This window comes from Papio anubis, chromosome 11, assembly GCF_008728515.1.
Source record: "Papio anubis isolate 15944 chromosome 11, Panubis1.0, whole genome shotgun sequence".
In the NCBI taxonomy this organism is placed as follows: domain Eukaryota; kingdom Metazoa; phylum Chordata; class Mammalia; order Primates; family Cercopithecidae; genus Papio; species Papio anubis.
The window spans coordinates 30,061,223-30,080,475 of NC_044986.1; the positions used below are offsets into that span (position 1 = coordinate 30,061,223).

The following is a 19,253-nucleotide window of genomic DNA, read 5'->3' on the forward strand; positions in this document are numbered from 1 at the left end:
TTTCCTGACTTTTTAATGACAGTTTTCATTCTAACGGGTGTGAGATGGTATCTCATTGTGGTTTTGATTTGCATTTTCTGATGGCCAGTGATGATGAGCATTTCATGTGTCTGTTGGCTGTATGAATGTCTTTTGAGAAAATGTCTGTTCATATCCTTTGCCCACTTTTTGATGGGGTTGTTTGTTTTTTCTTGTAAATTTGTTTGAGTTCTTTGTAGGTTCTGGATATTAGCCCTTTGTCTGATGAGTAGATTGCAGAAATTTTTCTCCCATTCTGTAGGTTACCTGTTCACTCTGATGGTAGTTTCTTTTGCTGCAGGCCGCTTTTAGTTTAATGAGATCCCATTTGTCAATTCTCTTGGTTTTGTTGCCATTGTTTTCAGTGTTTTAGACATGAAGTCCTTGCCCATGCCTATGTCCTGAATGGTGGCTACCTAGGTTTTCTAGGTTTTATGGTATTAGTTTAACATTTAAGTCTCTAATCCATCTTGGACTAATTTCGTGATAAGGAGTAAGGAAAGGATCCAGTTTCAGCTTTCTACTCTTATGGCTAGCCAATTTTCCCAGCACCATTTATTAAATAGGGAATCCTTTTCCATTTCTTGTTTTTCAGGTTTATCGAAGATCAGATGGCTGTAGATGTGTGTGGTATTTTCTGAGGACTCCTGTTCTGTTCCATTGGTCTATATCTCTGTTTTGGTACCAGTACCATGTTTTCGTTTTGGTTACTGTAGCCTTGTAGTATAGTTTGAAGTCAGGTAGCGTGATGCCTCCAGCTTTGTTCTTTTGACTTAGGATTGTCTTGGAAATGCGGGCTCTTTTTTGGTTCCCTATGAATTTTAAAGCAGTTTTTTCCAATTCTGTGAAGAAACTCCTTGGTAGCTTGATGGGGATGGCATTGAATCTATTTTAAATTTTTTTTAAATTTTTGTGGAGACAGGATCTCACTATGTTGCCTGGGTGGTCTGGAACTCCTGGGCTCAAGCAATCCTCCTGCATTGGCCTTCCAAAGTTCTGGGATTACAGGCATGAACCAACACACCAGTCTAATTGCTTTCTTTAAGGTTGTACAGATTACAGTGTCAACAGCAATAAAAAGGCCTATTTTCACTAAAATAATAACTTGTCAATTTCAACATGTGGCCAAAATAACAAATGTTTCTACCTTGTGACCCACCAATTCCACTGCTAGAAGTATGGAAGTAATTATCAGGTATGCGCTGGCTTTCACAGGGTTGTCCTCTGAAGAATATGATGGTGTGATACCAGGTATTTTAGAAAGCATAAGTGTGTTAAAATCCATGAACAGGGGGATTATGGGAAAGGACTTCAATATTTTATTTTATATACTTTCTTGTGTTGTTTTAATTTTTTTCTTCTTGTTCTGACTGAGTTTCTCTTATTGCCCAGGCTGGAATGCAATGGTGCGATCTCAGCTCACTGCAACCTCTGCCTCCCAGGTTCAAGTGATTCCCGTGCCTCAGCCTCCTGAGTAACTGGGACTACAGGCATGCGCCACCATGCCTGGCTAATTTTTTTTTTTTTTTTTTTGAGATGGAGTCTTGCTCTGTTGCCCAGGCTGGAGTGCAGTGGCACAATCTTGGCTCACTGCAACCTCCGCCTCCTGGGTTCATGCAATTCTCCTGCCTCAGCCTCCCAAGTAGCTGGGACTATAGGTGGTCACCACTACGCCCGGCTAATTTTTTGTATTCTTTAGTAGAGACGGGGTTTCACTGTGTTAGCCAGGATGGTCTTGATCTCCTCACCTCGTAATCCGCCCGCCTCAGCCTCCTAAAGTGCTGGGATTACAGGCGTGAGCCACCGTGCCTGGCCAATTTTTTTTAGTAGAGACAGGGTTTCACCATGTTGGCCAGACTGGTTCCAAACTCTTGACCTAAGGTGAGCCACCCACCTCAGCCTCCCAAAGTGCTAGGATTACAGGCATGAGCCACTGCGCCCAGCCTTAATTCTTTTTTTTTTTTTTTCTTGAGACGAAGTCTCGCTCTATGGCCCAGGCTAGAGTGCAGTGGCCGGATCTCAGCTCACTGCAAGCTCCGCCTTCCAGGTTCACGCCATTCTCCTGCCTCAGCCTCCCGAGTAGCTGGGACTACAGGCGCCCGCCACATCGCCCGGCTAGCTTTTTGTATTTTTTTTTTTTAGTAGAGACGGGGTTTCACCGCGTTAGCCAGGATGGTCTCAATCTCCTGACCTCGTGATCCACCCGTCTCGGCCTCCCAAAGTGCTGGAATTACAGGCTTGAGCCACTGCGCCTGGCCTAATTCTTTATCATATGTATTACTTTGTATTATGGTACAATATGTGTAAAGCATTAGAATTTACCACTTTAGCCATATTTAATGTACAGTTCAGTGTCATTAAATACAGTCACATTGTTGTGCAGCCCCATCACCACCCTCCATCTCCAGATCCTTTTCATCTTCCCAAACTGAAACTCTGAACCCATGAAACAGAAACTCTCCATTCCTCCTTTGCCCAGTTCCTGGTAATGAGGATTTTACTTTCTGTCTCTATGACCTTAACCACCCTAGGTATTGCATATAAGTGGAATTATATAGTATTTGTCTTTTGTTTGTTTGTTTGTTTGTTTTGAGGTGGAGTCTCACTCTGTTGCCCAGGCTAAAGTGTAGTAGTGTGATCATGGCTGGGATCACAGGCTCATGTCAACATGCTTGGCTAATTTATATGTATATATAATTATTTTATTTTATTCTGAGATGGAGTTTCACTCTTGTTGCCCAGGCTAGAGTGCAATGGCGCGATCTCAGCTCACTGCTACCTCCTCCTGCCGGGTTCAAGCGATTCTCCTGTCTCAGCCTCCCAAGTAGCTGGGATTACAGGCATGTACCACCACGCTTGGTTAATTTTGTATTTTTAGTAGAGACAGGGTTTCATCATATTGGTCAGGCTGGTCTTGAACTCCTGACCTCAGGTGATCTGCCTGCCTTGGCCAGTGCTGGGATTATAGGCATGAGCCATCTCCTCCGGCCTATTTTTTTATATTTTTGGTAGAGACAGGATTTCACCATGTTGGCCAGGCTGGTCTCAAACTCCTGATGTCAAGTGATCTGCCCACCTCTGCTTCCCAAAGTACTAGGATTACAGATGTGAGCAGCCTCCTTGTGGTTTTGATTTGCATTTCTTTAATGATTAGTGATATTTAGCAGTTTTTCATATGCTGATTGGCCATGCGGCTGCTGGTTGTTTTTTTTTTCTTTTTGAGACAGAGCCTTGCTCTGTCGCCTAGGCTGGAGGGTAGTGGCATGACCACGGCTTACTGCAAACTCTGCCTCCCGGGTTCAAGCGATTCTCCTGTCTCAGCCTCCTGAGTAGTTGGGAATACATATAGGCATGTGCCACCATGCCCGGCTAATTTTTGTATTTTTAGTAGAGACAGGGTTTCACCATATTGGCCAGGCTGGTCTCGAATTCCTGCCCTCAAGTGATCTGCCTGCCCACCTCAGCCTCCCAAAGTGCTGGGATTATAGGCTTGAGCCCCTGCGCCTGGCCCATTGCTTCATTTTTTATGAAATAATAAAATGTGGCTAAATAATATTCCACTGAGTGGATCAATGACATTTCATTTATCCATTATCAGTTGATGGATATTGGAGTTCATTCTAATTATTTGTTATTATGAATAATGTCGGTATGAGCATTCATGTAAGAGTTTTTGTGGGAACATATGTTTTAGCTTTTCTTTATATACCTAAGAGTGGAATTGCTGGCTTACATGGTAACTTTATGTTCAACCTTTTGAGAGCTGCCAGACTGTTTCTCAAAGTTGCTGCACCATTTGACATTCTCACCAACTACATGTGAGGGTTCCCATTTCTCTACATCCTCCACAAAACTTTTTATTATTTGCTTATTATTATAGCCATCCTAATAGGGTGAAGTAGGCTGGGCACAGTGGCTCACGCCTGTAATCCCAGCACTTTGGGAGGTAGAGGCAGATGGATCACTTGAGGTCAGGAGTTTGAGACCAGCTTGACCAACATGGCAAAACCACATCTCTACAAAAAAATAGCTGGGTGTGGTGGCATACTTCTGTAGTCCTAGCTACTGAGAGGCCGAGGCATGAGAATTGCTTGCAGCCAGGAGGCAGAGGTGGCAGTGAGACGAGATCATGCCACTGCACTCCAGCCTGGGCAACAGAGTGAGACTCTGTCTCAAAAAAAAAAAATCTAATAGGGTGAAATAGCATATTATTGTAATTTTGGTTTGCATTTCCATGAAGACTTATGATGTTCAACATCTTTTCATATGCTTATTGATATATTCTCTTTGGAAAAATGTTTATTCAGATTATTTGTCCATTTCCAAATTGGATTGCATGTTTTGTTTTTGTTTTTGTTTTTGAGATGAGCTGTCACTGTGTTTCCCAGGCTAGTCTTGAACTCCTGACTACATGGAATCGTTGTAGAGCTCCGCAAACATGCACTTGAGGCACTCTTTTTCAATACTATAGTCATTTTTATTTCCAACCCTCTGGAGTCTACACCTCCTCCATGTTTTAGGAGACATTTTCTTCCTTTCATTCCTTCTTGGATCTTCCAGACTTCAGTATCTCAAGCTTGACCAGACGTTGGGACTGGAGAAAGAGAGGCAGGGTCTGGTCCAGAAGCAATGGGAGTGCTTAACTTGGTTCACTGTTCCCCAAGGAAACACCATGACATGATTTCCTCATCAGTTCCCTAGGAAGTACTTACACTGCTCCCAACCAAATTAGTATTACTATTGTTCAGTAACAACACATTCAGCATTGTCTTTTTTTTTTTTTAAGACGGAGTTTTCCCTCTCGTCGCCCAAGCTGGAGTGCAATGGGGCGCTCTCGGCTCACTGCAACCTCCGCCTCCCGGGTTCAAGCGATTCTCCTGCCTCAGCCTCCCGAGTAACTGGGATTGCAGGCATGCACCTCCATGCCCGGCTAATTTTGTATTTTTAGTAGAGACGGAGTTTCTCCGTGTTGGTCAGGCTGGTCTCGAGCTCCTGACCTCAGGTGATCCGCCTGCCTCAGCCTCCCAAAGTGCTAGAATTACAGGCCTGAGCCACTGCGCCCAGCCAGCATTTTCTTTTTCCTTTTTTTTTTTTTTTTTTTTTTGAGACCGGATCTCGTTCTGGCGCCCAGGCTGGAGAGCAGTGGCGCCATCTTTGCTCACTGCAACCCCCGCCTCCCGGGCTCAACAGATTCTCCTGCCTCAGCCTCAATGAACCACCACCCCGGCACACATTCAGCTATTTTATTTTATTTTATTTTATTTTTATTTTTTTGAGACAGAGTCTCATTCTGTCGCCCAGGCTGGAGTGCAGTGGTGTGATCTCCGCTCACTGCAACCTTCGTCTCCCGGGTTCAAGTGGTTCTTCTGCCTCAGCCTCCTGAGTAGAAGGGATTACAGGCGTGTACCACAACGCCCGGCTAATTTTCGAATTTTTAGTAGAGATGGAGTTTCACCACGTTGGTCAGGCTGGTCTCAAACTCCTGATCTGGTGATCCACCCAACTCAGCCTTCCGAAGTACTGGGGTTACAGGCGTGAGCCATTGCGCCTGGCCATATTTTTAAAATTTATTTTTTTTTTTTGAGATGGAGTCTCGCTCTTGTTGCCCAGGCTGGAGTGCAGTGGTGCCATCTTGGCTCACCGCAACCTCCACCTCCTGATTCTCCTGCCTCAGCCTCCCGAGTAGCTGGGATTACAGACATGCGCCACCATGCCCCGTTAATTTTGTATTTTTAGTAGAGATGGGGTTTCTCCATGTTGGTCAGGCTGGTCTCTAACTCCCGACCTCAGGTAATCCGCTTGCCTCGGCCTCCCAAAGTGCTGGGATTACAGGTGGGAGCCACTGCGCCTGGTCACATTCAGCTCTTAAATGTGGCATTATTTGATTAGGAGCATTTGACTTCCCGAATCTGGCTTGCAGGCATCGTGACATTAGCTGGCATTATCTTAGCAAGGATAACGGTTTTTTGGGGAGTTTTTTGTTTGTTTTGTTTTGTTTGAGCCGGAATCTCGCTCTGTAGCCCAGGCTGGAGTGCAATGGCGTGATCTCTGCTCAGTGCAACCTATGCCTCCCGGGCTCAAGCGATTCTTCTGCCTTAGCCTCCCAAGTAGCTGGGATTACAGGCACGTGCCACCATGCCCAGCTAATTTTCGTATTTTTAGTAGAGACGGGGTTTCACCATGTTGGCCAGGCTGGTCTTGAACTCCTGACCTCGTGATCTGCCTGCCTCGGCCTCCCAAAGTGCTGGGATTACAGACGTGAGCCACCGCGCCCGGACTAGCAAGGATAACGTTAAGTCAATTCCAAACCTCTCAATAAAACTGGGCAATGGGGTGGGGTGTACCTGGGTGGGTCTTAGTTTCTGCTACAATAGGCCCTCAATAAATGTTTGTTGAGCCTGGAGCGCTGGCTTACGCCTGTAACCCCAACCCTTTGGGAGGCCGAGGCGGGTGGATCACCTGAGGTCAGAAGTTTGAGACCAGCCTGGTCAACATGGTGAAACCCTGTCTCTACTAAAAATACAAAAGTTAGCTGGGCGTGGTGGCGGGGGCCTGTAGCCCAGCTGTTTGGGAGCCTGAGGCAGGAGAATCGCTTGGACCCGGGAGGCGGAGGTTGCAGTGAGCGCCACTGCACTCCAGTCTGAGCGAGAAGAGTGAAACTACGTCTCAAAAAAAAAAGTTTTTTGAATTCAATATAATGGGCTTTATGGGATGGGGGTTACATGGATGATGTTTGAGTAGTGATTAGAATTTCATCTTGTATCAATACACTATATAATTCCTTGAAATAAATAAACGTACATACTTCAGAACAGGAACTTCATACTTCCTAAAGGAAATAATCTTGGATAGAGGTGATTTGCCACAGAAGAAATGCATAATTGGTACTCAGATGGAAATGATTATTATTTGTAATGCAACATCATATGCTACCTAGTTCAGTACATGATGCAAACGGAATATTGTTGCTTGGAACAGTAGCAATTTCGTTGGTTTTAAAAGGCGGCGAAGAGAGCGTCCCCTTCCAAGGGGAAAATTTGGTGAGATTCCTTTAAGGTGTGGCACGCTCGCCCCGCTGCCTGCCTAGGAGCTGTGGGGTTTGCGCCCGGCGGAGGTGAAGGTCGCTAAACCACATTTCCCGGCGGGCCCCTCAGGCTGCCGCGCCTGCGCAGTGGGGGCGTCCGAGGCCAGCTGAACTCCCGCGCTCTCCCGCCGTCTCGCCTCGCCTGGCCTCGTCTGGCCTGGTGTGTTTCCTGACTATGGAGGGGGTCGCGGTGGTGACCGCGGGCAACGTGGGCGCTGCCAAAGCCGAGGTAGCTGCAGCCTTGCCGCCTCCGCCTCCTGCGTCCCCGCCCGCCCTCACCCCCGCACCCGCAGCGGGTGAGGAGGGACCGGCGCCTCTGTCTGAGACTGGGGCTCCCGGCTGCTCCGGCTCTCGGCCCCCTGAGCTGGAGCCGGAGCGCAGCCTGGGCCGCTTCAGAGGCCGCTTCGAGGACGAGGACGAGGAGTTGGAAGAAGAAGAGGAGCTGGAAGAGGAGGAAGAGGAGGAGGAGGAGGACATGAGTCACTTCTCGTTGAGGCTGGAGGGAGGCCGACAGGACTCGGAGGACGAGGAGGAGGTATTTAGAGCCCCCGCGCGACCCCTCCGGGCTCAAGCGGCGTCAGGGACGTAGCTGGGAGTCGTCGGCCGAGTGGGCCCTATCCTAGTGCGCCACTGCCGCCCGGAGCACTGGAGCCGACCTCCCCCGATCCCGGCCCCGGCTGCCTAGGCGTGTGGCGCCGACAGGCCTCCGGCCCGGCCCGGGTCTTTACCTGCTTATTTTGTGAGGTTCCTGCAGGTCACTTAGGCTCTGCGAGTCCGACTCATTCGTTCTGTTAATAATCACAATTATTTTGAGACAGGGTCGCCCAGGCTGGAGTGCAGTGGCGCGACCATGGCTCACTGCAGCCTCCAACTCCTGGCCTCAGGCGATCCTCCCGCCTCAGCCTCCGGAGTAGCACGCGCCACCACGCCGGGCTAATTAAACTTTTTTTTTTTTTTTTTTTTTAGCGAGGAGGGCTCCCTATGTTCCCGGGCTGTTCTCAAACTCCTGGGTTCAAGCGATTCTCCCTCTGGCCTTCCAAAGGATTACACACGTGAGCCACGTAGCGTGTCCTGTAAATAATTATTGAAGCTACTGCTTAGTGGGCAGCAAAGATCTTTTTTTAATTTTGTTTTGTTTTTTGTTTTTTATTTTTTTGAGACGGCGTCTCGCTCTGTCGCCCAGGCTGGAGTGCAGTGGCACGATCTCGGCTCACTGCAACCTCCGCCTCCCAGGTTCTTGCGATTCTCCTGCCTCAGCCTTTCGAGTAGCTAGGACTACAAGGCGCCCGCCACCACGCCCGGCTACAGTAGAAACGGGGTTTCACCGTTATAGCCAGGATGGTCTCGATCTCTTGACCTCATGATCCGCCCGTCTCAGCCTCCCAAAGTGCTGCGATTACAGGCATGAGCCACCGCGCCCGGCGTAAAGATCCTTTTGAAACAGTAATTTGGCTGGGCGCTGTGGCTCACGCCGATAATCCCAGCACTTTGGGAGGCCGAGGCGGGTGGATCTCGAGGTCAGGAGTTCAGCCTGACCAAAACGGTGAAATGCCGTCTCTACTAAAAATGACGAAAAGTAGCCAGCCGTGGTGGCACACGCCTGTAATCCCAGCTACTCAAGAGGCTGAGGTAGGAGTATCACTTGAATCCGGGAGGCAGAGGTTGCAGTGAGCCGAGATCCTGCCGCTGCACTCCAGCCTGGGCGACAGAGCCAGACTCCCTCTCAAAAAAAAAAAAAGAAAGAAACAATAATTTATATTGTGTTATTACTGTAACTTTCAGCGGTATTTTAATGGGTTGGAGGTAAATGTTTCCATGTTGCAATGACATTTTGAGATTATGGTTTAAGGTTTTGAGGAAGGTGGACTGAGGAAGGTGGACTGAGTGCGGTGGCTCACGCTTGTAATCCTAGCACTTCGGGAGGCTGTGGCAGGTGGATCACCTGAGGTCAGGGGTTCGAGACCAGCCTAGCCAACATGGTGAAACCCCATCTCTACTAAAAATACAAAAATTAGCCGGCGTGGTTGTGCGCGCTTCTAATCCCCTCTATTCGGGAGGCTGAGGCAGGAGAATCGCTTTAATCCAGGAGGCGGAGGTTGCAATGAGCTTGGGCTAGAGTGAGACTCTGTCTCAAAAAAAGAAAAAATTTGAAAAAGGCAAGGACTTGTATTTTAAAACTGTTTCCATTGTATTTGCAGCGCCTGATTAATCTCTCTGAGCTGACCCCATACATCTTGTGTTCCATTTGCAAAGGCTACTTAATAGATGCAACTACCATTACAGAATGTCTTCATACCTGTAAGCATACTGGTCACATTTCTGAATAATTTTTCAGTTTTTCTAAATGTCTTCAAAGCATCCTGACTTCAACATTTTCTTTTTCAACAGTTTGTAAAAGCTGCATTGTAAGACATTTTTACTACAGCAACAGATGTCCAAAATGCAATATAGTAGTACATCAGACACAACCTCTTTATAACATAAGGTAAGAAGAATATATAAGTTACAATTGTATTTTAAATATACTTTTTCTGAAAGGTTGAAGTTATATAGTTGGAATAAATTCTTGACCTCTCAGGATGGGCTCAGCGACTAACGCCATAATCCCAGCACTTTGGGAGGCCGAGGTGGGTGGATCACTTGAGGTCAGGAGTTCAAGACCAACCTGGCCAACATGGTGAAACCCCATCTCCACTATTAGCCAGGAGTGGTGGCACATGCCTGTAATCCCAGCTACTTGGGAGGTTGAAGCAGGAGAATCACTTGAACCTGGGAGACAGAGGTTGCAGGAGCCAAGATCGTGCCACTGTACTCCAGCCTGGGCAACAGAGTGAGGAGAATGTCTCAAAAAAAAATTCTTAACCTCTCTCAAAATTGAAAGGGAACTACATATTCTTTTAAGAAATATGTATAGAGCACTTACTATGTGCCAGGCACTGTAATATCTGCTGAGGACTTAAAAGAGGCACAGGCCTCTTTCCTGAGAATTTTAATCCCATCAGTCATTCAGGTTAATGAGGCTAATTTAGGCTTTTCATTTCCAGTATATAGGTATTCCAAATCCTGTTTTTTTAGAAGTAATTCCTGAAACAACTGGCCTCTTTAGTAAAGCCCATTTGTCATAATTCATTGTGGCTTATTAATCAAATTTCCAGTTCATACTCAGTTTCTTAAGAGAGGAAAAGTACTAACAGTAGATTACTGTTATTTATTCAACATATACTACTGATCTTTACTACCTTCACACAGGAGTGCTTTGCAGATGATAGAAGTTCAAAATACAGTCTCTACCCTCAACTCATATTCTTATGAAGGGAATAAAATCAAATTAACAAGGCGTGGTGTCACACGCCTTTAGTCCCAGCTATTTGGAAGGCTGAGATGGGAAAATCTACTTAAGCCTAGAAAGTAGAGGCTGTAGTGAGCCATGATTGAGCCACTACACTCCAGCCTGGGTGACAAAAGTGAGACCTTGTCACACACACACACAGAAATCAACGCATATGAAACAGTTTAGTTACCCATTCAAGAATCTGTGAATACTTATGATTATATATATTTACTTAAGGTTTTCTTGAGTGAGTTATATTTTAGGAACTGTAAATTCTACTTAAAAGTAACTCACCTCTGAGAAAGAAGATACCTGCTTTCAAGAGAAAACACAATTAACTCACTCTGTACCAAAATGCATTTTTCTGAATTCTGAGGTATTCTCCATCCTTTCCTTTTATTAGGTTGGACCGACAGTTACAAGACATAGTGTACAAATTAGTGATCAATCTAGAGGAAAGTAAGTTTCTTTTATTACATGGTTGTGAATCCCAGAATCTCTGACTCTACTAGTTACATTTTAAGTGTAATTTAGTCTGTGTTTTATCATTTTTTAGGAGAAAAAAAGCAAATGCATGATTTCTATAAAGAAAGAGGTCTAGAAGTACCTAAACCTGGTAAGTTTGGGTGTATACTACAATGTACTTATAGATTAAAGAATACTAACAATAAAATATGTGCCCTTTGAAGTTCCTTTTGGGGTTAGCTTGTTATATGATCAGAGAGATTTTGAAGGTAATTCTGTATGTAATCCAATTATTTATAAAAATTAGAGATTGCAGACTGTGGAGCTAGATTCTCTGAGTTTGTTCCTAGCCCTGCCACTTTGTGAGGTGTATAACTTAAGCCAAGCCAGTTACATACTTAAATGTCTGTTTCTTCATCTACAAAATAGTGATAATCATACCACTTCATTTAAAAAAATATATTGAGTAATATAAGCACTTAAAACAGTGCCTGGCACACAGTAACTGTTCCAGTGTTAGTTTTTATGATGATGTAATGTCACGGAATGGATGTCAAATAGATTTGGATTTAAATCCTGGTTCTTTTTATTTTGAGATGGAGTTTTGCTCTTGTTGCCAGACTGGAGTGCAATGCCGTGATCTCAGCTCACCGCAACCTCCGCCTTCCGGGTTCAAGCAATTCTCCTGCCTCAGCCTCCCAAGTAGCTGGGATTACAGGCATGCGCCACCACACCTGGCTAATTTTGTATTTTTATTTATTATTATTTTTTGAGATGTCACCAGGCTGGAGTGCAGTGGCATGATCTCGGCTCACTGCAACCTCCGCCTTCTGGGCTCAAGCGATTCTCCTGTCTCAGCCTCCTGAGTAGCTGGAACTACAGGCGCCTGCCACCACGCCCAGCTAATTTTTGTATTTTTAGTAGAGATGGGGTTTCACCCTGTTGGCCAGGATGGTCTCAATCTGTTGACCTCGTGATCTGCCCGCCTTGGTCTCCCAAAGTGCTGGAATTACAGGCTTGAGCCACCGTGCCTGGCCAATTTTGTATTTTTAATAGAGACGAGGTTTCTCCATGTTGGTCAGGCTGGTCTTGAACTCCTGACCTCAGGTGATCCGCCCACCTTGGCCTCCCAAAGTGCTGGGATTATAGGCGTGAGCCCCCGTGCCTGGCTTTTTTTTTTTTTTTTTTTGAGACGGAGTCTTGCTCTGTCGACCAGGCTGGAGTGCAGTGGCCAGATCTCAGCTCACTGCAAGCTCCGCCTCCCGGGTTCACGCCATTCTCCTGCCTCAGCCTCCCAAGTAGCTGGGACTACAGGCACCCACCACCTCGCCCGGCTAGTTTTTTGTACTTTTTAGTAGAGACGGGGTTTCACCGTATTAACCAGGATGGTCTCGATCTCCTGATCTCGTGATCCGCCGCGCCTCGGCCTTTTTTTTTTTTTTTTTAATGAGATGGAATCTCAGTCTGCTGCACAGGCTGGAGTGCAGTGGCGTGATCTTGGCTTACTGCAACCTCTGCCTCCCAGGTTCAAGCAATTCTCCTGCCTTAGCCTCCCGAGTAGCTGGGATTACAGGCATGTGCCACCACACCTGGCTAATTTTTTTTGTATTTTTAGTAGAGATGGGGTTTCACCATGTTGACCAGGCTGGTTCCAAACTCCTGACTTCAGGTGATCCACCCACCTCGGCCTCCCAAAGTGCTGGGATTACAGGGGTGAACCACCTTGGTTGGCCTAAATCCTGGTTCTGTGACTTAGTTACCTGGGTGACCTTACACATATTGCTTATTCTCTCTAAGCCTCAGTTTCTTTTTTTTTTTTTTTTTTGAGACGGAGTTTTGCTCTTGTCGCCTAAGCTGGAATGCAATGGCATGATCTTGGCTCACTACAACCTCCACCTTCCAGTCTCAAGCGATCCTCCTGTCTCAGCTTCCCAAATAGCTGGAATTACAGGCACATGCCACCATGCCTGGCTGATTTTTGTATTTTTAGTAGGGATGGGGTTTCACGATGTTGGCCAGGCTGATCTCGAACTCCTGACCTCAGGTGATCCCCCCACCTCAGCCTCTCAAAGGATTGGGATTATAGGCATGAGCCATGGTGACTGGCCGTCTCAGTTTCTTTATTAGTTAAGGAAGAAAAAAAGAGTAGCACTGGTACCTATATCATGGGACTATAGTAAGGACGAATGAGATGATGCATGTGAAGTGCTAAGTATGAGCCCTGGCACATAGTAGTGCTTATGCAGGGTTGTCTACACATGTTGCTGTTCTGATGAGCTCTCTCTGCGGCCCTAATAAGCCAGCCACATGTTTGCCTTCCATTGTGGAGTGGTCCCCAGGCTTGCCTCTCATTGCACTGGCTTTGACAGATTAGCTGATGTCATTAAAGACAGGGAGATTGAGTGCTTTATGATCTTTTAAATACCCAACATAGTTACAATACTTGTGTAGTTATTTTTCCAAAGATCTCAATTTATGACATTTTTATTCTTAATTAACATTTTTGTTTAACTATTAAATAGCTGTTCCACAGCCAGTCCCTTCAAGCAAAGGAAGATCTAAAAAAGTCCTAGAATCAGTGTTTCGTATTCCACCAGAACTTGATATGTCTTTATTACTGGAGTTCATTGGGTGAGTACCCTAAAAATCTGCCTTTTAACTTAAAATAAAGAATATTAAAAGTCCTAACAGGAAATTGTTCTGAATTCAGGTAAAATCAAGTTTTTCTGACATCCCCTTTGAGAATTATGAAATAATTGAATATTAGAAATAATTAGAAAAAGGTGTAAAGGGTCGGGTGCAGTGGCTTACGCCTGTAATCCCAGCACTTTGGGAGGCTGAGGCAAGTGGATCACCTGAGGTCAGGAGTTTGAGACCAGCCTGGCTAACGTGGCGAAACCCCATCTCTACTAAAAATACAAAAAAATTAGCTGGGCATGGTGGCGGGCACCTGTAATCCCAGCTACTCGGGAGGCTGAGGCAGGAGAATAGCTTGAACCTGGGAGGCAGAGGTTGCAGTGAGCCAAGATGATGCCATTGCACTCCAGCCCAGGCAACAAGAGCAAAACTCTGTCTCAAAAAAAAAAGACTGGGCATGGTGGCTTACGCCTGTAATCCCAGCACTTTGGGAGGCTGAGGCGGACGAATCACGAGTTCAGGAGTTCAAGACCAGCCTGACCAACATGGTGAAACCCTCTCTCTCCTAAAAATACAAAAATTAGCCAGGCATGGTGGCAGGTGCCTATAATCCCAGCTATTCAGGAGGCTGAGGCAGGAGAATCATTTGAAACCAGGCAGTGGAGATTGAAGTGACTCAAGATCGTGCCCCTGCACTCCAGTCTGGGTGACAGAGTGAGACTCTGTCTCAAAAACAAAAAAAAGTGTTTGTCATTCCCATGCCTTTTTTTTTTTTCATGTGGTTGCCACTTGTATATCTATTCCTGAGCAGTATGTAGCATTGTTTTTGCCAAACTTGAAATGGTATACTTTTCACTCAGTATTGTGTGATTCATCCCTGTTAAAATATATAGCTCTAGTTCATTCATTTTTACCATTATCTGGCATTCCATTAAAATGAATATATTATTTCTTGTCTTTTCCTGTTCTGTTGAATATTTAGGTTGTTTCCAGATTTGCTGGTTTATTTACTTGTTGCTATTGTAAACAATATTGCTGTAAACATATTCATATGTATCTCCTGTGTATATGTGAGATAGATAGTTCTCCACGAGTGTAGTTTTACTCAGTCTTAGGGTATGTTCCTCTTCAACTTTAGTTGATTTTGCCAAATTAGTTAGATACCTTTCTTTCTTTTTTTTTTGGAGACAGAATTTTACTCTGTCGCCTAGGCTGGAGTTCAGTGGCGCAATCTCAGCTCATTGCACCCGCTGCCTCCCAGGTTCAAGGGATTCTCCTGCCTCAGCCTCCCGAGTAGCTGGGACTGCAGGCACATGCCACCACGCCTGGCTAATTTTTGTAGTTTTGGTAGAGACAGGGTTTTGCCATGTTGGCCAAGCTGGTCTCCTGACCTCAGGTGATCCACCCACCTCAGCCTCCCAAAGTGTTTGGATTACAGAAGTGAGCCACCGTGCCCAGCTAGATACTTTTCTAATTAGAATAAATTGCTTCTTTCATACACTGTAGCATATGGTGTACTCCATTTTAGTGCAGCAATGTTAAACAGACTGTCATGGTCCCAGAGTTGGCATGTATCAAACCGTAGTTTTCAAACGCTTAACTGGCTGGCACAGTAAACTAAAATGCCTTTCTTGGAAAAATCTAGATTTCTCATGTATCACTGTTGACTATTTTACTTCTCAGTCATCTCTTTATAACTCTGGGCTGCTTGTATCATTTATTATCTAGCGTGTGCTTTGTCATATTTATCTCCTTGTATATTCACTTCGTGCTCTCAACTGATATTAAGAACCCCTAAAAGGCAAGAGACATTTCTTATGTCCCCAAGAAGCCCATAGTAGTGGTTCATGATAATGACATAAAGATCCCTTTGGAAAAATTAGAAGAAATCATGTAATTCCAAATTTTAATCCAGCAATTTCTACTATTAAAGAGTGTTACAGTTTGTATCTCTATAAGGGAGTAGGTTAAATAATGGTATGTCCATACATGAATATGCACTAATATAATAATGTGTGTGATGATGTGGAATAATCTCCAAGATGTATTAAGTGGGAAAAGCAAGGTGCAGAAAGGCAAGCACACGTACCATGTGCTTACTTAAGTTTTCTAAAAAGAGGATGGTGGAAAATACGCACGTACACGTATACTTTTTATGTGCACAGACCATTCCTGAAAGGCCATATAAGAACATATTGGCCGGGCATGGTGGCTTATGCCTGTAATTCCAGCACTTTGGGAGGCCAGGGCGGGCAGATTACCTAAGGTCAGGAGTTCAAGATCACCCTGACCAACATGATGAAACCCTGTCTCTACTAAAAATACAAAAATGAGCCAGGTGTTGTGGCGGGTGCCTGTAGTCCCAGCTACTTGGGAGGTTGAGGTGGGAGAATCACTTGAACCTGGGAGGCAGAGGTTGCAGTAACCCAAGATCATGTCATTGCACTCCAGCCTGGACAATGAGAGTGAAACTCTGGGGAAAAAAAAAAAAAGTCCGGGCACAGTGGCTCACTCTTTTAATCCCAGCACTTGGGGAGGCCGAGGTGGGTGGATCACTTGAGATTAGGAGTTTGAGACCAGCCTGGCCAACATGGTGAAACACTGTTTCTACCAAAAACATAAAAAATTAGCTAGATGTGGTGGCACACGCCTGTGATTCCAGCTACTTGGGAGGCTGAGGCAGGAGAATTGCTTGAATTGGGAGGCAGAGGTTGCAGTGAGCTGAGATTGTGCCACTGCACTCCAGCGTGGGTGACAGAGAAAGACACTGCTGGAACAAAAAAAAAAAAAAGAACATATTAATGGCAATGTCCCTAGGAGGCGACACTGGAGTCTATGACTCTAGGATGGGGAAAAGTCTTACTTGCCATTGAGTTTGAATTTTTACACATGTGACAGTGTGACTTTTGTTTTGTTTTCATACTAATCAAAAGAAGGCTGGAGTAATACCTTTTAATGACTAGCTAATTAAAATTTGAAAATTAGAAAGAATTGGCCGGACTCAGTGGCTCTTGCCTGTAATCCCAGCACTCTGGGAGGCTGAGGTGGGCAGATTACTTGATGTCAAGAGTTGGAGACCAGCCTGGCCAACATGGTGAAACCTGTCTTTACTAAAAATACAAAAAAAAAAAAAAAAATTAGCCGGATGTGGTGGCGTGCACCTGTAATCCCAGCTATTCAGGGGGCTGAGGGAAGAGAATCACTTGAACCCAAGAGGCAGAGGTTGCAGTGAGCCGAGATCACGCCACTGCACTCCAGCCTGGGCAACAAGGGCCAAACTTCGTCTCGAAAAAACAAAAACAAACAAAAGATACAAAAATTAGCCAGGCATGGTGGTGCGCGCCTTTAGTCCCAGCTATTTGGGAGGCCAAGGCAGGAGAATCACTTGAACTCGGGAGGCAGAGGTTGTGGTGAGCCCAGATAGCACCATTGCACTCCAGCCTGGGGGCGACAGGAGCGAAACTCCGTCTCAAAGAAAAGAAAAAAGAAAATTAAAAGGATTTTTTTTTTTTTTGAGACGGAGTTTCACTCTTGTTGCCCTTGCTGGAGTGCAATAGCGCAGCCTCGGCTCACCGCAACCTCCACCTTCCGGGTTCAAGCGATTCTCTTGCCTCGGCTTCCCGAATAGCTGGGGTTACAGGTGCCTGCCACCATGCCCGGCTAATTTTCTATTTTTAGTAGAGACAGGGTTTCGCCATGTCAGTCAGGCTGGTCTTGAACTCCTGACCTCAGGTGATCCGCCCACCTTGGCCTCCCAAAGTGCTGAGATTACAGGTGTGAGCCACCACACCTAACTTAAGGAATTATATTTTTAAAAAATTACTTTGTGAGCCAGGCATGATGGCTCATGTCTGTAATACTAGCACTTTGGGAAGCAGAGGTAGGAGGACTGCTTGAGTCCAGGAGCTGGACACCAACCTGGGCAACATGGTAAAACCCTGTCTCTACAAAAAAATACGAAAAGAAAATTAACTGGCCATGGTGGCGTGCACCTGTAGTCCATTCTACTAGGGAGGCTGATGGGGAGGATCGACTGAGCCTGGGAGTTTGAGGCTGCAGTGAGCCTTGATTGCACCACTGCATTCCAGGTTGGGTGACAAGAGCAAGACTCTGTCTCAAAAAAAATTATTTTGGAGAAATGTAACATTTTCCACTAATCCACAGCAAGAACTTGGATCCACTTTTTATACCTTTTTTGAAAAGTCAGATATTGTAATACAACGATGGTAAACATGTGATGGGTGTGCCACCATTTCTTCTCTCTTTACTTGTAGCAGAAATCAATAATTAATCATAGCAGGCTTTCCTGAGTGAGACTTGACCACAATGCTCAAGGCAGTCATTACCATTACCAAAGTTGTTCCATTATTAACGCATTCCCTGCTATAGAGGAAAAAGCCCTACCTTGGAATAGGAGGTCTGGATTTAAGTCCTAGCTCTGCTGTTTTCTAGCTTTATAACCTTGAATAAATTGCTTTTGTTTATTCATAAGGTATATTATGTAAAGTATATATATTTTATATATTTATTTATTTATTTATTTATTTATTTATTTATTTATTTATTTTCTCCCGAGACAGAGTATTGCTTTGTCACCCAGGCTGGAATGTAGCAGCACAATCTCGGCTCACTGCAACCTCTGCCTCCTGGGTTCAAGCAGTTCTCCTGCCTCAGCCTCCCAAGTAGCTGGGATTACAGGCCCACACCACCATGCCTGACTAATTTTTTTTTTTTTTTTGTATTTTTGGTAGAGGCAGGGTTTCACCCTGTTAGCCAGGCTGGTCTCGAACTGGTCTCGAACTCTTGACCTCATGATCCGCCTGCCTCAGCCTCCCAAAGTGCTCGGGTTACAGGCGTGAGCCACTGCACCCGGCCTCATAAGGGGTGTGTGTGTGTGTGTGTGTGTGTGTGTGTGTGTGTTTTGAGACAGACAGAATTTTGCTCTTGTTGCCCAGGCTGGAGGTCAGTGGCGTGATCTCAGCTCACTGCAACCTCCGCCTTCCGGTTTCAATCAATTCTGCCACCTCAACCTTCCGAGTAGCTGGGATTACAGGTGCCCTCCTCCACGCCCAGCTAATTTTTGAATTTTTAGTAGAGGTGGGGTTTCACCATGTTGGCCAGGCTGGTCTCGAACTCCTGACCTCGTGATCCGCCTGCCTCGGCCTCCCAGGGTGCTGGGATTACAGGCGTGAGCCACTGCACCCGGCCTCATAAGGTATATATTAAGGTCCTGCTGTGTAAATAAAAATTGAATCTCAGAAATTGTTGATTATGATGGGTATTCAGTATACCTCATAATATGGTCCTTTATCTTTTTTTTTTCTTCCTTGAGACAGGGTCTTTCTCTGCTGCCCAGGCTGGATTGCAGTAGCGCGATCTTGGGTTGCTGCAGCCTCTGCCTCCTACACTCAAGCAGTCCTCTCGTTTCAGCCTCCTGAGCAGCTTGGACTATAGGCACACACCATCATGCCCAGCTAATATTTTACCATGTTGCCCAAGCTGGTCTTGAACTCCTGGCTCAAGCAGTCTACCCACCTAGGCCTCCCAAAGTGATGGGATTACAGGCGTGAGCCACTGCACCGCACCCTAACTTTTTATTACATGGAAAAGCATTTATGTTACCACAAAAGTTAGGCTATTGGGGGTAACCCGTAGGAAACTGTTTTCATGACAGGACAAGGGGAGTTTTAGTCTGATGGAAGCACAAAGGCAAATTTG

General features: G+C 45.5%; 1 protein-coding gene across 3 annotated transcripts in view; it reads left to right on the forward strand.

Moving 5' to 3' along the window:
* Nucleotides 1-7,183: 7,183 nt before the first annotated feature.
* Nucleotides 7,184-19,253, forward strand: part of PCGF6 (polycomb group ring finger 6) — a 49,726-nt gene continuing 37,656 nt past the window's right edge. The window contains exons 1-6 of one of the 3 annotated variants that reach the window (XM_003904207.3): nt 7,184-7,637; nt 9,301-9,400; nt 9,491-9,587; nt 10,837-10,892; nt 10,990-11,049; nt 13,421-13,529. In XM_003904207.3, the coding sequence (XP_003904256.2) occupies nt 7,278-7,637; nt 9,301-9,400; nt 9,491-9,587; nt 10,837-10,892; nt 10,990-11,049; nt 13,421-13,529 (782 nt within the window). In that variant the 5' untranslated portion in view covers nt 7,184-7,277. Of the gene's footprint in view, nt 7,638-9,300; nt 9,401-9,490; nt 9,588-10,836; nt 10,893-10,967; nt 11,050-13,420; nt 13,530-19,253 lie in introns of all 3 variants that reach the window. The other 2 variants (XR_002524422.2, XM_009215284.2) reach the window with 2 other exon arrangements.